This window comes from Mastigoproctus giganteus, chromosome 12 (assembly GCF_048544385.1).
Source record: "Mastigoproctus giganteus isolate SK-2022 chromosome 12, ASM4854438v1, whole genome shotgun sequence".
In the NCBI taxonomy this organism is placed as follows: Eukaryota; Metazoa; Arthropoda; class Arachnida; order Uropygi; family Thelyphonidae; genus Mastigoproctus; species Mastigoproctus giganteus.
The window spans coordinates 94,294,299-94,306,320 of NC_143586.1; the positions used below are offsets into that span (position 1 = coordinate 94,294,299).

The 12,022-nt window shown below is 38.2% G+C and overlaps 1 protein-coding gene across 1 annotated transcript in view; it reads right to left on the minus strand.

Annotated features, from left to right (window-relative positions):
• Positions 1-1,600: 1,600 nt before the first annotated feature.
• The window catches only part of LOC150077283 (nurim homolog), a 95,903-nt gene continuing 85,481 nt past the window's right edge, over positions 1,601-12,022 (minus strand). Inside the window, exon 4 of the mRNA XM_090385843.1 lies at positions 1,601-1,879. Within this exon, the coding sequence (XP_090241969.1) occupies positions 1,601-1,879 (279 nt within the window). The remainder of the gene's footprint in view (positions 1,880-12,022) is intronic.

Here is a 12,022-nt window from a genome sequence, read left to right on the forward strand (position 1 = left end):
AAGGCCAGCCTGTATTTATGTATTTACATAAATTGTGTACACAATACAATACAGTTGAGTAAAAGTCAATATTTATTTTTTTTTTGTAAAAATTACTATTACTATTACGGTATTTTATTATTAATCTAAGTCTTCCTGATATTTATCACAAAAAAGAGCATATCATAATTAGAAATAGGAAATTTCAGAACAGATATTAAAAATATACAAAAATATACCTTGGCCCAGACAACTGCCAGATTTCAAAATGAATGCATATCTTCTTTTGCATTTCATAACACAATACTGTGTAATATACTTTATTTTTACTGTGCAACATGTATGTTTAAACACTACCATAAAAAAGATTTTATTTTTTAGTACACATCTTTGTTATATGCATAGGAAAATTGCTTCTAATTTATTAATTGCTTTCAAGGAATGCACAGTATTCAGAACTCAGGGATTACTATACAAAATTAAGATATACCAACTGGTTATAAGTCATACATTGACTGTGACAGCTGAAAAAGATATTCTAACTTTCTGCATTGTAATGGGCATTAAATTGTTTGGTATTATTTTATAATACCAAACAATGAGTGGTCAGGCACGCATGTGCATAAGTACATGCCTTGAGTGACCGGGATTCAAGCCCATGACTGCTAAATACGGTGCTGTTTCTTGTATTCTGTCTATCCTGGAACTCCTCTGGTCATTTGGTCGTCCCAGAGTATAAACAGAAAATTTAATTTAATATCACTGAAAGCAGTGATATTATAAACAACCAGTTTTACAGCTACATGCAGTAAAAAGAATAATTATGCATAAAAAGAGTGATATTTCTATATCACTCGTTTTATGCCTAAACATTAGACCTTCCTAATATACCAATGACAAAAAAAAAAAAAAAAAAAAATTAATATGCACTGAAAATAAGGATTACTTGATAATGTTTGCAACAAAGATAATCTCTATTAATATTTGCATATTGATTGCAAAACATTAGAATATAATTAAAATATCAGAAGTTATTATTTATTACTTGCTTATTAAGAGATTAAAAATTAAAACATTATACAAGTTGTATAAATATAATGTCATTATTCAGCTTTCATTGTTTAGTTGCTAACAGAGTAATAACAACATGATGATTTACATTTCATACAGTAATTTCATGCCTGTTCCAAAATATGAGGTCTGCAAATAGTAAAACAAAGGACATTAATGTAGATAAATGTATATGAGATGAGGATTGATCAGGAAGTAATAGTCTAGCTAAAGTATTCCTGTTGAAGTAATTGAGTGTTTTGTTGTGCAGAAAAGTTTTTTTAAAATAACTTGATGTCTGTTATTGAACGAGTGTTAGAGAATTGTTTTCTAAGTTTCTGATGATCATAAAAGCACACAAAGGATTAATATCCTCAAAGTAAATTTCATAATTTAGACAGAGGGTGTTTTTTTTTTTTCTTGGTTAAAAATAGCTCTGCCATACAAAAATAATTCTGACAAGTACATATAATAGTTTAACAGGCACAAAAAAAATTATAAATTTATTTACAAATACTACAAATAAATTTTTACCAAATGATTTTGGCTCCATGCTATTCCAGCAAACCAGTTAAGTGGAAAAGCAATATGCTAATTTAAATTCTCTATCTTTCCTTAAAAGTTGTTTTTTATGATAGAGATGGTCATCTTTATCAATTCTGAAACCAAATAGCATATAAAGAGTAAGCCCTAAAGACAACAGCAACCTGTCTAGACGCATCACTGGATAGAACCAAAGAATCAGAGATACTGCTGTGAAGCTAGGATGTCGCATATGATTATACAATCTGCACAATCTCTCTGACTTATATGAAAGAGGATCTGCAAAGTCTTGCATCTCGTAATAAACCTGAAATAAAATTTTGTTTTTTATAAAATGAACTGTTATAAACTTTAAATTACAAAATGAATAAACCTCAAATAAAAAACTATCCTTAAATAATAAAAAATGATTTCACAAAAAAGCTGTAATTAAAAAAGTGATCTTGCTTGCCAGCTGGCTGGTTGGTAACAGTAAAAAGTACATTTAACATACATCCAGTGATGGGCATAACTGAATGATTACCATAATTGAAATAATCAAATTATTAGTAGTTACTGTCATTCAAATGAAATATTGATTATGACCTCTGGATTATGCTCATCACTACATACATGACAGTGAAGGTTGTGACTCTCTTTTCTAGGAAAAGGACCACCGGGAACACAATTTATATAGAAATTTTATATCTGTAAAGATTTTGCAATAAAGTGAGTAAAAAAAATGGATGTAGCAATTATACAAATTATAAAAAAAATGTGGTTTTCGTAAGTGCTACATCACAAAATCGTTATCTTCGGCTGAAGAAATAACAAATACAGCCAGGCCTCGCATAATGCAAGTTCAATTAATGCATTTTTCAGTTACCACTATTTGAAAAATTATACCACTTTTCAAATTACAAATTTCCAGTTAATGTGATCTTTTTTTTTTTTATGCAATAGTTGAAAAAGATTTGAATCACGCGTTGAGCTTACCACGCTTCGGACTGGCAATAAACAACATTTGCCTGCTGCCCACCTCGGTGTGTTCCATAAATCATCGGAAGAAGACTTGTTGCTTGTTTGTCTCCCGCTAATAAAGTCAATGCAGACTTGCATTTAAAAATTCAAAATTTTAAAAGAGCCAGATGAAAATGTTACTGCAAAGGAGATAACGGTAAAAGAACTATATGAAATCTTTCGTATCGAAGAGAACCTCAAACAAAAGGTTTGAGGTTCTCTGCGATATTTATTTTTCCAGGGCCCAGAGAAGATTGTTGTCAGCTATCAGAAATTGATTGATGAAAAGAGAAAGTCAACACTGTTCAAATATTTCCGCAACAGTCATTTCTTCATTGTGTATTTTATGTCAGAGGTTCCCAAACTTTCTCGGTTCACGGTGCCCTTAGTGTCTCAGTAATTTTTTCACTGTGCACCCAGAGCAAAAGAAATACCTAACAGTTCCATTTAGTAGTTAGGTCCAAACAAGTTAATAAGAAATGTTGAAACTGTGAACTAGCTCGAGCTAGTAGTTCGTGCGGTGTCCGACAGATGTCGAGTATCGCTGTGTTTCCCTCGAAAATTTAAAATATTCCGTGGCACACAGTTTGAGAACCGCTGTTTTATATAATAAACATTTAACTCCACATAATTATTTTCATTATCTTTTATATTGTATACAGTTAAAAAGTTATTTAGAAGGTATTTTTAAAATTCTTTATGGACGTTCCAGAAGGTCAAGGAACAATTATAATTTTTCCTATTCATTATTATATTCGATTAACGTGTTTCCGTTTGGTGCTCTTGGGACGAATTAATCGCGTTAATCAAGGCCAACTTGTACTGTAATTTGTATTTAAACAGTATTGCAGTTTTCTGTTTAAAACTTGGAGATAATACTTGATACTGAAAATATATATAAATATATAGTGTTAATAACTGCAATTTATTTGAAATTGAATTGAAATCATGACTCAAGACCAGACCAGCAAAGCAAAAGGCTCAAGCTAATGGGAGTGCTGTGGCTCAGGGGAGAACTGATGGGGGGGGGGGACTGTTGTCCTCTGAATCACAGCCTTTCGAAATGTACTGCTTGTTTGATGTTTGTGGATCAATCAGGAACAGGACATGATATTGCCAAGGGAAAGGTCTTTGTGTATGCACAATGTAAAGAGTGTGAAGAAATCAGACACCAACTCAGTGTTGTTATGGGCCTATATGAGAGCTTGAAGGACAGGGTTGATGCCCTCGAAGGATTTAAACTGAGGGGGCCCATCAAGCTCTCAGCTGCCCAAATAAATGCCAGGGCTTGCACTTGAACATCACACAACACGGCGGCAACCCCCAAGGCAGAATGCGCTGGTCCCACAGGAACTAGTTGTTGTGTTGTCGGTGACTGTATTATCAGGGAAATGGGGAATATATTGTACAAAAAGGATAGGTGGAACAGGACCAGGGTATGTCTGCTAGGGGCAAAGGTTCATGATGTTGAAGAGCAGATTTCTTTTAAGAGCACAAAAGGGTGATATTGTTATACACTTTGGCACTAATGATATTAAGAGTAGGAGACCGGCAAAATTACTTAACAACTACAACTCAATTTGAAAAAAAGACCTGAGTTAGGGCTGAATTTGAAAGTGTCTGCAATTCTGCCCAGACACGATAGGAGTATATGATGAGAGCCGTGTCGATCAATTTGGCCCTGTAGAGATTGTGGTATTGTGGATTGAGAAGTAGAATTTTTCTCAGCCTGGTCTGTGCTTGTTAACAGCAGAGACTGCTTCTGCACGGATGGGATACGCTTAAATAGAAAGGGTGCAACAATATTTGCTGATTCTATCGAGGCAGTGTTAGGTGGGTTGGAAAACTGTAACTTGGGGGGATACAAGGACTAATAGATTACCAGTAGCTGCTGGCAGAGGTGAAAATGATTCTCGCACTGCTTCTATTGGAATGAGTAGCAGCCTGGAAAACAAGGTGCCGGTGATTTCTGAAACTGCTGGGAGTCATCACAGAACAAGCAAACACATGTGCTGTGTTAAGGTAGCTAAGAAGAAGAACAGATGCATGTATACAGATGCATGTATACATGTATACAGATGCATTTTATAGTTGTACACGTTGGCACTAATGATATTAAGAGTAGGAGACCGGCGGAATTACTTAGCAAGTACAGGTCACTGTTGAAAAAAAGCCGTGAATTAGGGTTGAACTTGAAAGTGTCTGCAATTCTGCCCAGACACGATAGGAGGGAGTATATGATGAGAGCCTTGTCGATCAATTCGGCCCTGGAGGGATTGTGCAAGGCTCAAGGGGTAGAATTTTTTTCAGCCTGGACTGTACTTGTTAACAGGAGAGATTGCTTCTACAGGGATGGGATACACTTAAATAGAAAGGGTGCAAGAATTTTTGCTGATGCTGTCGAGGCAGTGTTAGGTGGGTCGGAAAACTGCTAGTTGGGGGGGATACAAGGACTAATAGATTAACAGTAGCCACTGGCAGAGGTGGAAGTGATTCTTGCACTGCTTCTATTGAAATGAGCAGAAGTCTGAAAAACAAGATGCAGGATATTTCGGAGACTGCTGGTAGTCATTGCGGTACAAGTAAACACATGGGTTGTGTTAGGGTAGCTAAGAATAGAAACAGGTGCATGTATACCTGCGTGTACACCAATGCTAGGAGTTTGGTAAATAAATTTGATGAATTTGAGGTATTGCTCAAAACATCAAAGGCAGATATTGTTGGGATATCAGAGACGTGGTGTCACACAGATATAAGTAATGCGGAACTGGAATTTGGGGAATACAATGTGTATAGAAAGGATAGACAGGACAGGAGGGGAGGAGGGGTTATGCTATTAATTAAGAAACACATAAAGTCCAAGGAAGTGAAGCCAGTCGACATCGATGGACAGGGCAGTGTCGAGTCAGTTTGGTGCGACATAAGCATAGGGAAATCAAAATTGAGAGTAGGAGTGTGCTATAGGCCTAATGACTCTGATGAGTATAATAAGATATTGTACAGGGAAATAGAGTGGGCCAGTAAATCTGAGAGTCTTATAATGGGGGACTTTAATTTCCCAGATATTGACTGGAATTTGTGGGTTGGTCACTCGCACACTAGCAAGGCTTTTGTGGATTTATTGGATGATTGTTTTCTACATCAGCATGTTCGTGAGGCAACAAGAGGGAGCAATACTCTTGATCTGATTATCAGTAGTGATTCTTCATGCATTAAGAACCTGCAGATAAATGAACCACTAGGTGGCAGTGATCACAGTGTGTTGAAGTGGGATTTACTCAAGGAGGTAACTACCATCAGAGGTAAAGGGAAGGGTTTTTGTTTTCGTAAAGGCGACTACGATGGTCTGAGACAGTATTTAAATTCTATACAGTGGGACCAACTGATGATGTTACCAACAGCAAACTCAAAATGGGAAGCATTCAAGGAACTAATCTTGGAGGCTACCAGGCTTTACATACCAACTAAGAAATATTGTTCGAGGTTTAGGCCTAAATGGTTGTCAGATGAACTAATGAGACATGTGGCAGAGAAGAAAAATGCATGGGATACTTACAAATTAATGGGTGACATGGAAGCCTATGATAGATATAAGTTGGTCTGTAACCAAGTCACAAAGGAGATTAGGCAGGCAAAGGCAGACTATGAAAAATCCTTGGCAAAGGATGCAAAGAAAAACAGAAAAGAGTTTTTTACATACTTGAACTCGAAAAGGAAAGGGATGAATCAGATTGGTCCACTGGATATTGATGGTTCAACAGTTGAGGATCCTGCTCAGGTGGCTAACAATCTAAACGAGTATTTTGCATCTACATTCACGCATGAGGAGTTATTCAGGAAGGAGAATGATGTAGGTAAAGTAAACATTGGCAGTGAGCTGGATGATTTTGTAATAACTGAGAGGAAAGTGGAGGAGAGATTGTTGAGGATAAACATAAAAAAGGCACCTGGGGTGGATGGGATCTATCCAGTTATATTAAAGGAGGCAGCAAAGGAAGTATGCAAACCCCTAGCCATAATTATGAGAGCTTCTTTGGACTCAGGGGAGGTGCCCATAGACTGGAGATGTGCAAATGTAACCCCAATTCACAAAGGAGGATCAAAGGCTGACACAAGTAATTATAGACCTGTTAGTTTAACTTCTGTTCCAGGTAAATTAATGGAGGCACTGGTTAAAGAAGCACTGCAGGATCATCTAGACAAGAATTCAGTTATAGCTCAGACGCAGCATGGTTTTGTTAAGGGCAGGTCTTGCCTGACCAATTTGATTGGATACTATGATGTAGTCACAAAAGAACTGGATGCAGGGAATAACTTTGATATTATATATTTGGATCTTAGAAAGGCTTTTGATACTGTTGCACATGGAAGACTGCTGCACAAATTGGAGCAGTGTGGCATTGGAGGCAAATTGCTGCTATGGATAAGGGGATGGTTGAGTGGCAGAAGACAGAGAGTGGTAATCAATGGACACTGCTCAACGTGGACTAATGTTATTAGTGGAGTTCCTCAAGGTTCAGTGTTGGGTCCGTTGTTGTTTTCGGTGTTTATGAATGATATTGATGATGGGATATCAAGTTTAATGTCCAAGTTTGCAGATGATACAAAGGTTGGCAGGGTCGTTAAGGACAATACTGACGCTATGCTGCTGCAACAGGATCTGGAAAGGTTGAACAGATGGGCTGAGAGGTGGCAAATGAGGTTTAACATCGACAAATGTAAAGTGCTGCATATGGGAAACAGTAACCCCAGAGCAACGTATCAACTCTGCGGTACTACACTGACAGTGGTGGAGAATGAAAAGGACCTGGGGGTAATTGTGCAGGCAGATATGAAGTTCTCTGAGCAGTGCAGACGAGCTGCAAGAGTAGCGCATGGTGTCTTGTCAATGATATACAGGAATTTTTCTAGCAGGGATAAGGAGGTGATTATTCCCTTGTATAAGGCAATGGTAAGGCCACATCTTGAGTACTGTATACAGGTCTGGAGGCCTCATTTCAAGAAGGATGTAGAGCTGCTGGAACGGGTACAGAGAAGGGCAACAAGATTAGTAAATGGAACAAAGGGTTGCTCTTACGAAGAAAGGCTTAAGTTTTGCAAATTACAGAGTCTGGAGACTAGGCACCGGCGAGGTGATCTGATAGAGGTGTATAAGGCTTTGAATGGTTTGAGCATGCTCAATGCCAATGGGATTCTTCATCTTTCTCAGAATAATCACCTCAGAGGGCATAAATTCAAATTGAGGAAGGACGGATGTCGGATAGATGTGCGGAAATTTGCCTTTGGCCAGCGGGTGGTTGGTTGGTGGAACCGACTTCCATCACTTGTTGTTGAAGTTGATAGCCTAAACAAATTTAAAGCTCAACTGGACAGGTATTTCGAACGAACGGAGGGGTGAAATGGGAGTGGTGTGTTTTTTTTTTTTTTTTTTTTTGGCTGATGCTGAATAAGCTTGCTTTCTTGCATCATATGCCTCTGCTAATGCTAATGCTAATGCTAATACTTGTGTGTACATCAAAGCTAGGAGTTTGGTAAATAAATTTGATGAATTTGAGGTGTTGGTCAAAACATAAAAGGCAGATATTGTTGGGATATCAGAGACATGGTGTCACACAAATATAAAGAATGCAGAATTAGAATTTGGGGAGAACAATGTGTAAGAAAGGATAGATAGGATAGGAAGGGAGGAGGGATTATGCTATTAGTTAAGAAATATAAAATCTAAGGAAGTGCACCCAGTGGACAGTGCAGTGTTGAGTCAGTTTAGTGTGACATAAGTGCTCGGAAAGTAAAATTGAGTATAGGAGTGTGATATAGGCATAGACTCTGATGAATATAATAAACCAGTAAATCTGATTATCTTATAATGGGGGATTTTAATTTCCCAGATATTGACTGGAATTTGGGGTTGGTCATTCACACACTAGCAAGGCTTTTGTGGATTTATTGGATGATTGTTTTCTACATCAGCATGTTCGGGAGGCAACTAGAAGGAGTAATACTCTTGATCTGATTATCAGTAGTGATTCTTCATGCATTATAAGAATCTTCAGATAAAGAACCACTAGGTGACAGTGATCTCACTATGCTGAAGTGGGATTTATTCAAAGAGGTAACGAACATCAGGGGTAAAGGGAAGGGTTTTTGATTTCATAAAGGCGACTACAGAGGTCTGAGACAACATTTAATTCTATACGTTGGGACCAACTGATGACATTACCAACAGCAAATTCAAAATTGGGAGCATTCAAAGAATTAATCTTGGAAGCTACTAGGCTTTTCATATCAAAGAAATATTGTTCAAGGTTTAGGCCTAAATTGATGTTAGATGAGCTAATGAGACTGTGGCAGAGAAGAAAAATGTATGGGATACATATAAATTAATGGGTAACATGGAAGCCTGTGATAGATATAAGCTGGTCTGTAATGAAGTTACAAAGGGATTAGGCAGGCAAAGGCAGATTAAGAGAAATCTTTGGCAAAGGATGCAAAGAAAAACAGCAATGAGTTCTTTACCTATGTAAACTCTAGAAGGAACGGGATGAATCAGATTGGTCCACTGGATATCGATGGTTCAACAGTTGAGGATCCTGCTCAGGTGGCTAACAAACTAAACGAGTATTTTGCATCTACATTCACACATGAGGAGTTATTCCAGGAGGGGAATGTCAGAGGTGAATAAAACTCTGGCAGTGAGCTAGATGATTTTGTAATAACTGAGAGGAGAGTGGAGGAGAAACTGTTGAAGATAAACATAAGAAAGGCACCTGGGGTGGATAGAATCTATCAAGTTATATTCAAGGAGGCAGCAAAGGAAGTAAGCAAATCCTTATCCATAATTATGAGAGCTTCCTTGGACTCGGGGAGGTACCCAAGGACTGGAGATGTGCAAATCTGACCCCAATTCACAAAAGAGGATCAAAGGTCAACACAAGTAATTATAGACCTGTTAGTTTAACTTCTGTTCCAGGGAAATTAATGGAGGCACTGGTTAAAGAAGCACTGCAGGATCATCTAGACAAGACTTCAGTTATAGCTCGGACACAGCATGGTTTTGTTAAGGGAAAGTCTCGTTTGACCAATTTGATTGGATACTATGATGTGGTTTCAAAGGAACTGGATGCAGGGAATAACTTTGATATCATATATTTGGATCTTAGAAAGACTTTTGATACTGTTGCACTTGAAAGACTGCTGCACAAATTGGAGTAGTGTGGCATTGGAGGTAAATTGCTGCTATGGATAAAGGGATGGTTGAATGGGAGAAGACAGAGAGTGTTAATCAATGGACACTGCTCTTTGTGGACTAACATTATTAGTGGAGTCCCTCAGGGTTCAGTGTTGGACCCATTGTTGTTTTCTGTATTTATTAATGATATTGATGATGGTATATCATCAGGAGCACATGTTTTCAAAATCTGTGATCCTGAACTTACTCCTGTTCTTTTCCTCCTTTTTTCACTTTCTTATTCCAAAGGTGTTTTTTCCTTCTGCTTGGAAATTTGCTCAAATCCAGCCAGTTCCTGAAAAGGGTGACAAATCCCTCCTATCCTATTATCGTCCCATTGAAATTAATTCTACTCTTTCTAAAGTAATGGAGAAATCAATTAACCGCCAACTCTTCAAATTTCTACAGATACTTCCATGGGCACTGTTCTTCTGAATTGGCGTCCGTAATTCCTGCTCTCTCTTTCAAAACAGTCTGAACACATACTGCCACCAACCAACATCCATTTACTGTCCAACTTCAAACTCACAGAACCAACTTTTCATCTACCTCGTTTATTCATTTCAACTGCTGTTTTTTGGAACAAAATTCCTTCATATGTATGTCCAGAAAATTACAGTCTACAGATACGTATTTCCTGAAAATGACAGTCTACTTTTGTCTTCTCAACTTCCAACCCAAGCGCGGTATTAAGTATTATAGGTTCTAATACCTCTCGTGTTTGGGGTTTCCATAAAAAAAAAAAAAAAAAAAAAAAAAAAACATCTGGCTTAATGCCCAAGTTTGCAGATGATACGAAGGTTGGCAGAGTTGTTAATGACACTGATGACAGTATGCTGCTCTAACAGGATCTAGAATAGTTGAGCAGATGGGCTGAGAGGGGACAAATGAGGTTTAACATTGACAAATGTAAAGTACTGCCTGTGGGAAGCAGTAACCCCAGAGTAACGTATCAACTGTGTGGGACTACGCTGACAATGGTAGAGAATGAAAAGTACCTGGGGGTAATTGTGCAAGCAGAGTTTTCTGAGCAGTGCCGAGTGCAAGAAGTTTTCTGAGCAGTGCCGACGGTCTGCAAGAGTAGCTCATGGTGTCCTGTCAATGATATACATGAATTTTTCTAGCAGGGATAAGGAGGTAATTATCCCCTTGTATAAGGCAATTGTCAGGCCACACCTGAGTACTGTATACAGGTCTGGAGGCCTCATTTTAGAAAGGATGCAGAGAAGCCCTTCTCTGCACTGCTGGAGCGAGTGCAGAGAAGGGCAACAAGATTAGCGAATGGAACAAAGGGTTGCTCTTACGAAGAAAGGCTTAAGTTTTGCAGATTACAGTGTCTGGAGACTAGGAACCTGTGAGGTGATCTGATTGAGGTGTATAAAACCTTGAATGGTTTGAGCAAGCTCAATGCTGATGGGATTCTTCCTCTTGCTCAGAATAGTTGCCTAAGAGGGTATAAATTCAAATTGAGGAAAGACAGTTGTAGGATAGATGTGTGGAAATTTGCCTTTAGCCAGCGTGTGGTTGATTGCTGGAACCAATTTCCAACTCTCGCTGTAGTTGATAGCTGAAACAGATTCAAGGCAGAACTAGACAAATATTTGGAGCAAGTGGATGAGCGAAATTAGAAGATTTTTTTTTTTTGGCTGATTCTATATAAGCTTGCTTTCTTGTATGATGTGCCTTTACTAATGCTAATGCTAATATCAGCTTACTCGATCCATTCAAGGCCTTAAACATCTCAATCAGATCACCCTGCAGGTGCCTAATCTCCAGACACTGCAATTTCTGCAATGCCTTTCTAGGTAAGAGCATCCTTTTGTTTCCTTCACCAATCTGGTTTCCCTTCTCGTCACCCATTCCAGCAGATCTACATCCGTCCTAAACTGAGGCCTCTAGACCTGTGTACAATACTCAAGATAGTGCCTAGCCATGGCCTTGTACAAAGGGATAATCACTTCCTTATCCCTGCTAGCAAAGTTTCTGAATATCATTGACAAAACCACACAAGCTGCCCTGGCAATGTGTCTGCACTGCTCAGAGAATTTCATATCTGACTGTGCAATTTATATATTCAGATATGAAATTCTCCAAGCTGGTCTTTTTCATTTTCTACTACCCTGAGTGTAGTACGACACAGTTGATAAGTTACTCTGGGATTACTGATATCCATATGCAGTGCCTTGCATATCAATAGTTGCTCCAGGCTGACATAACCCAGCT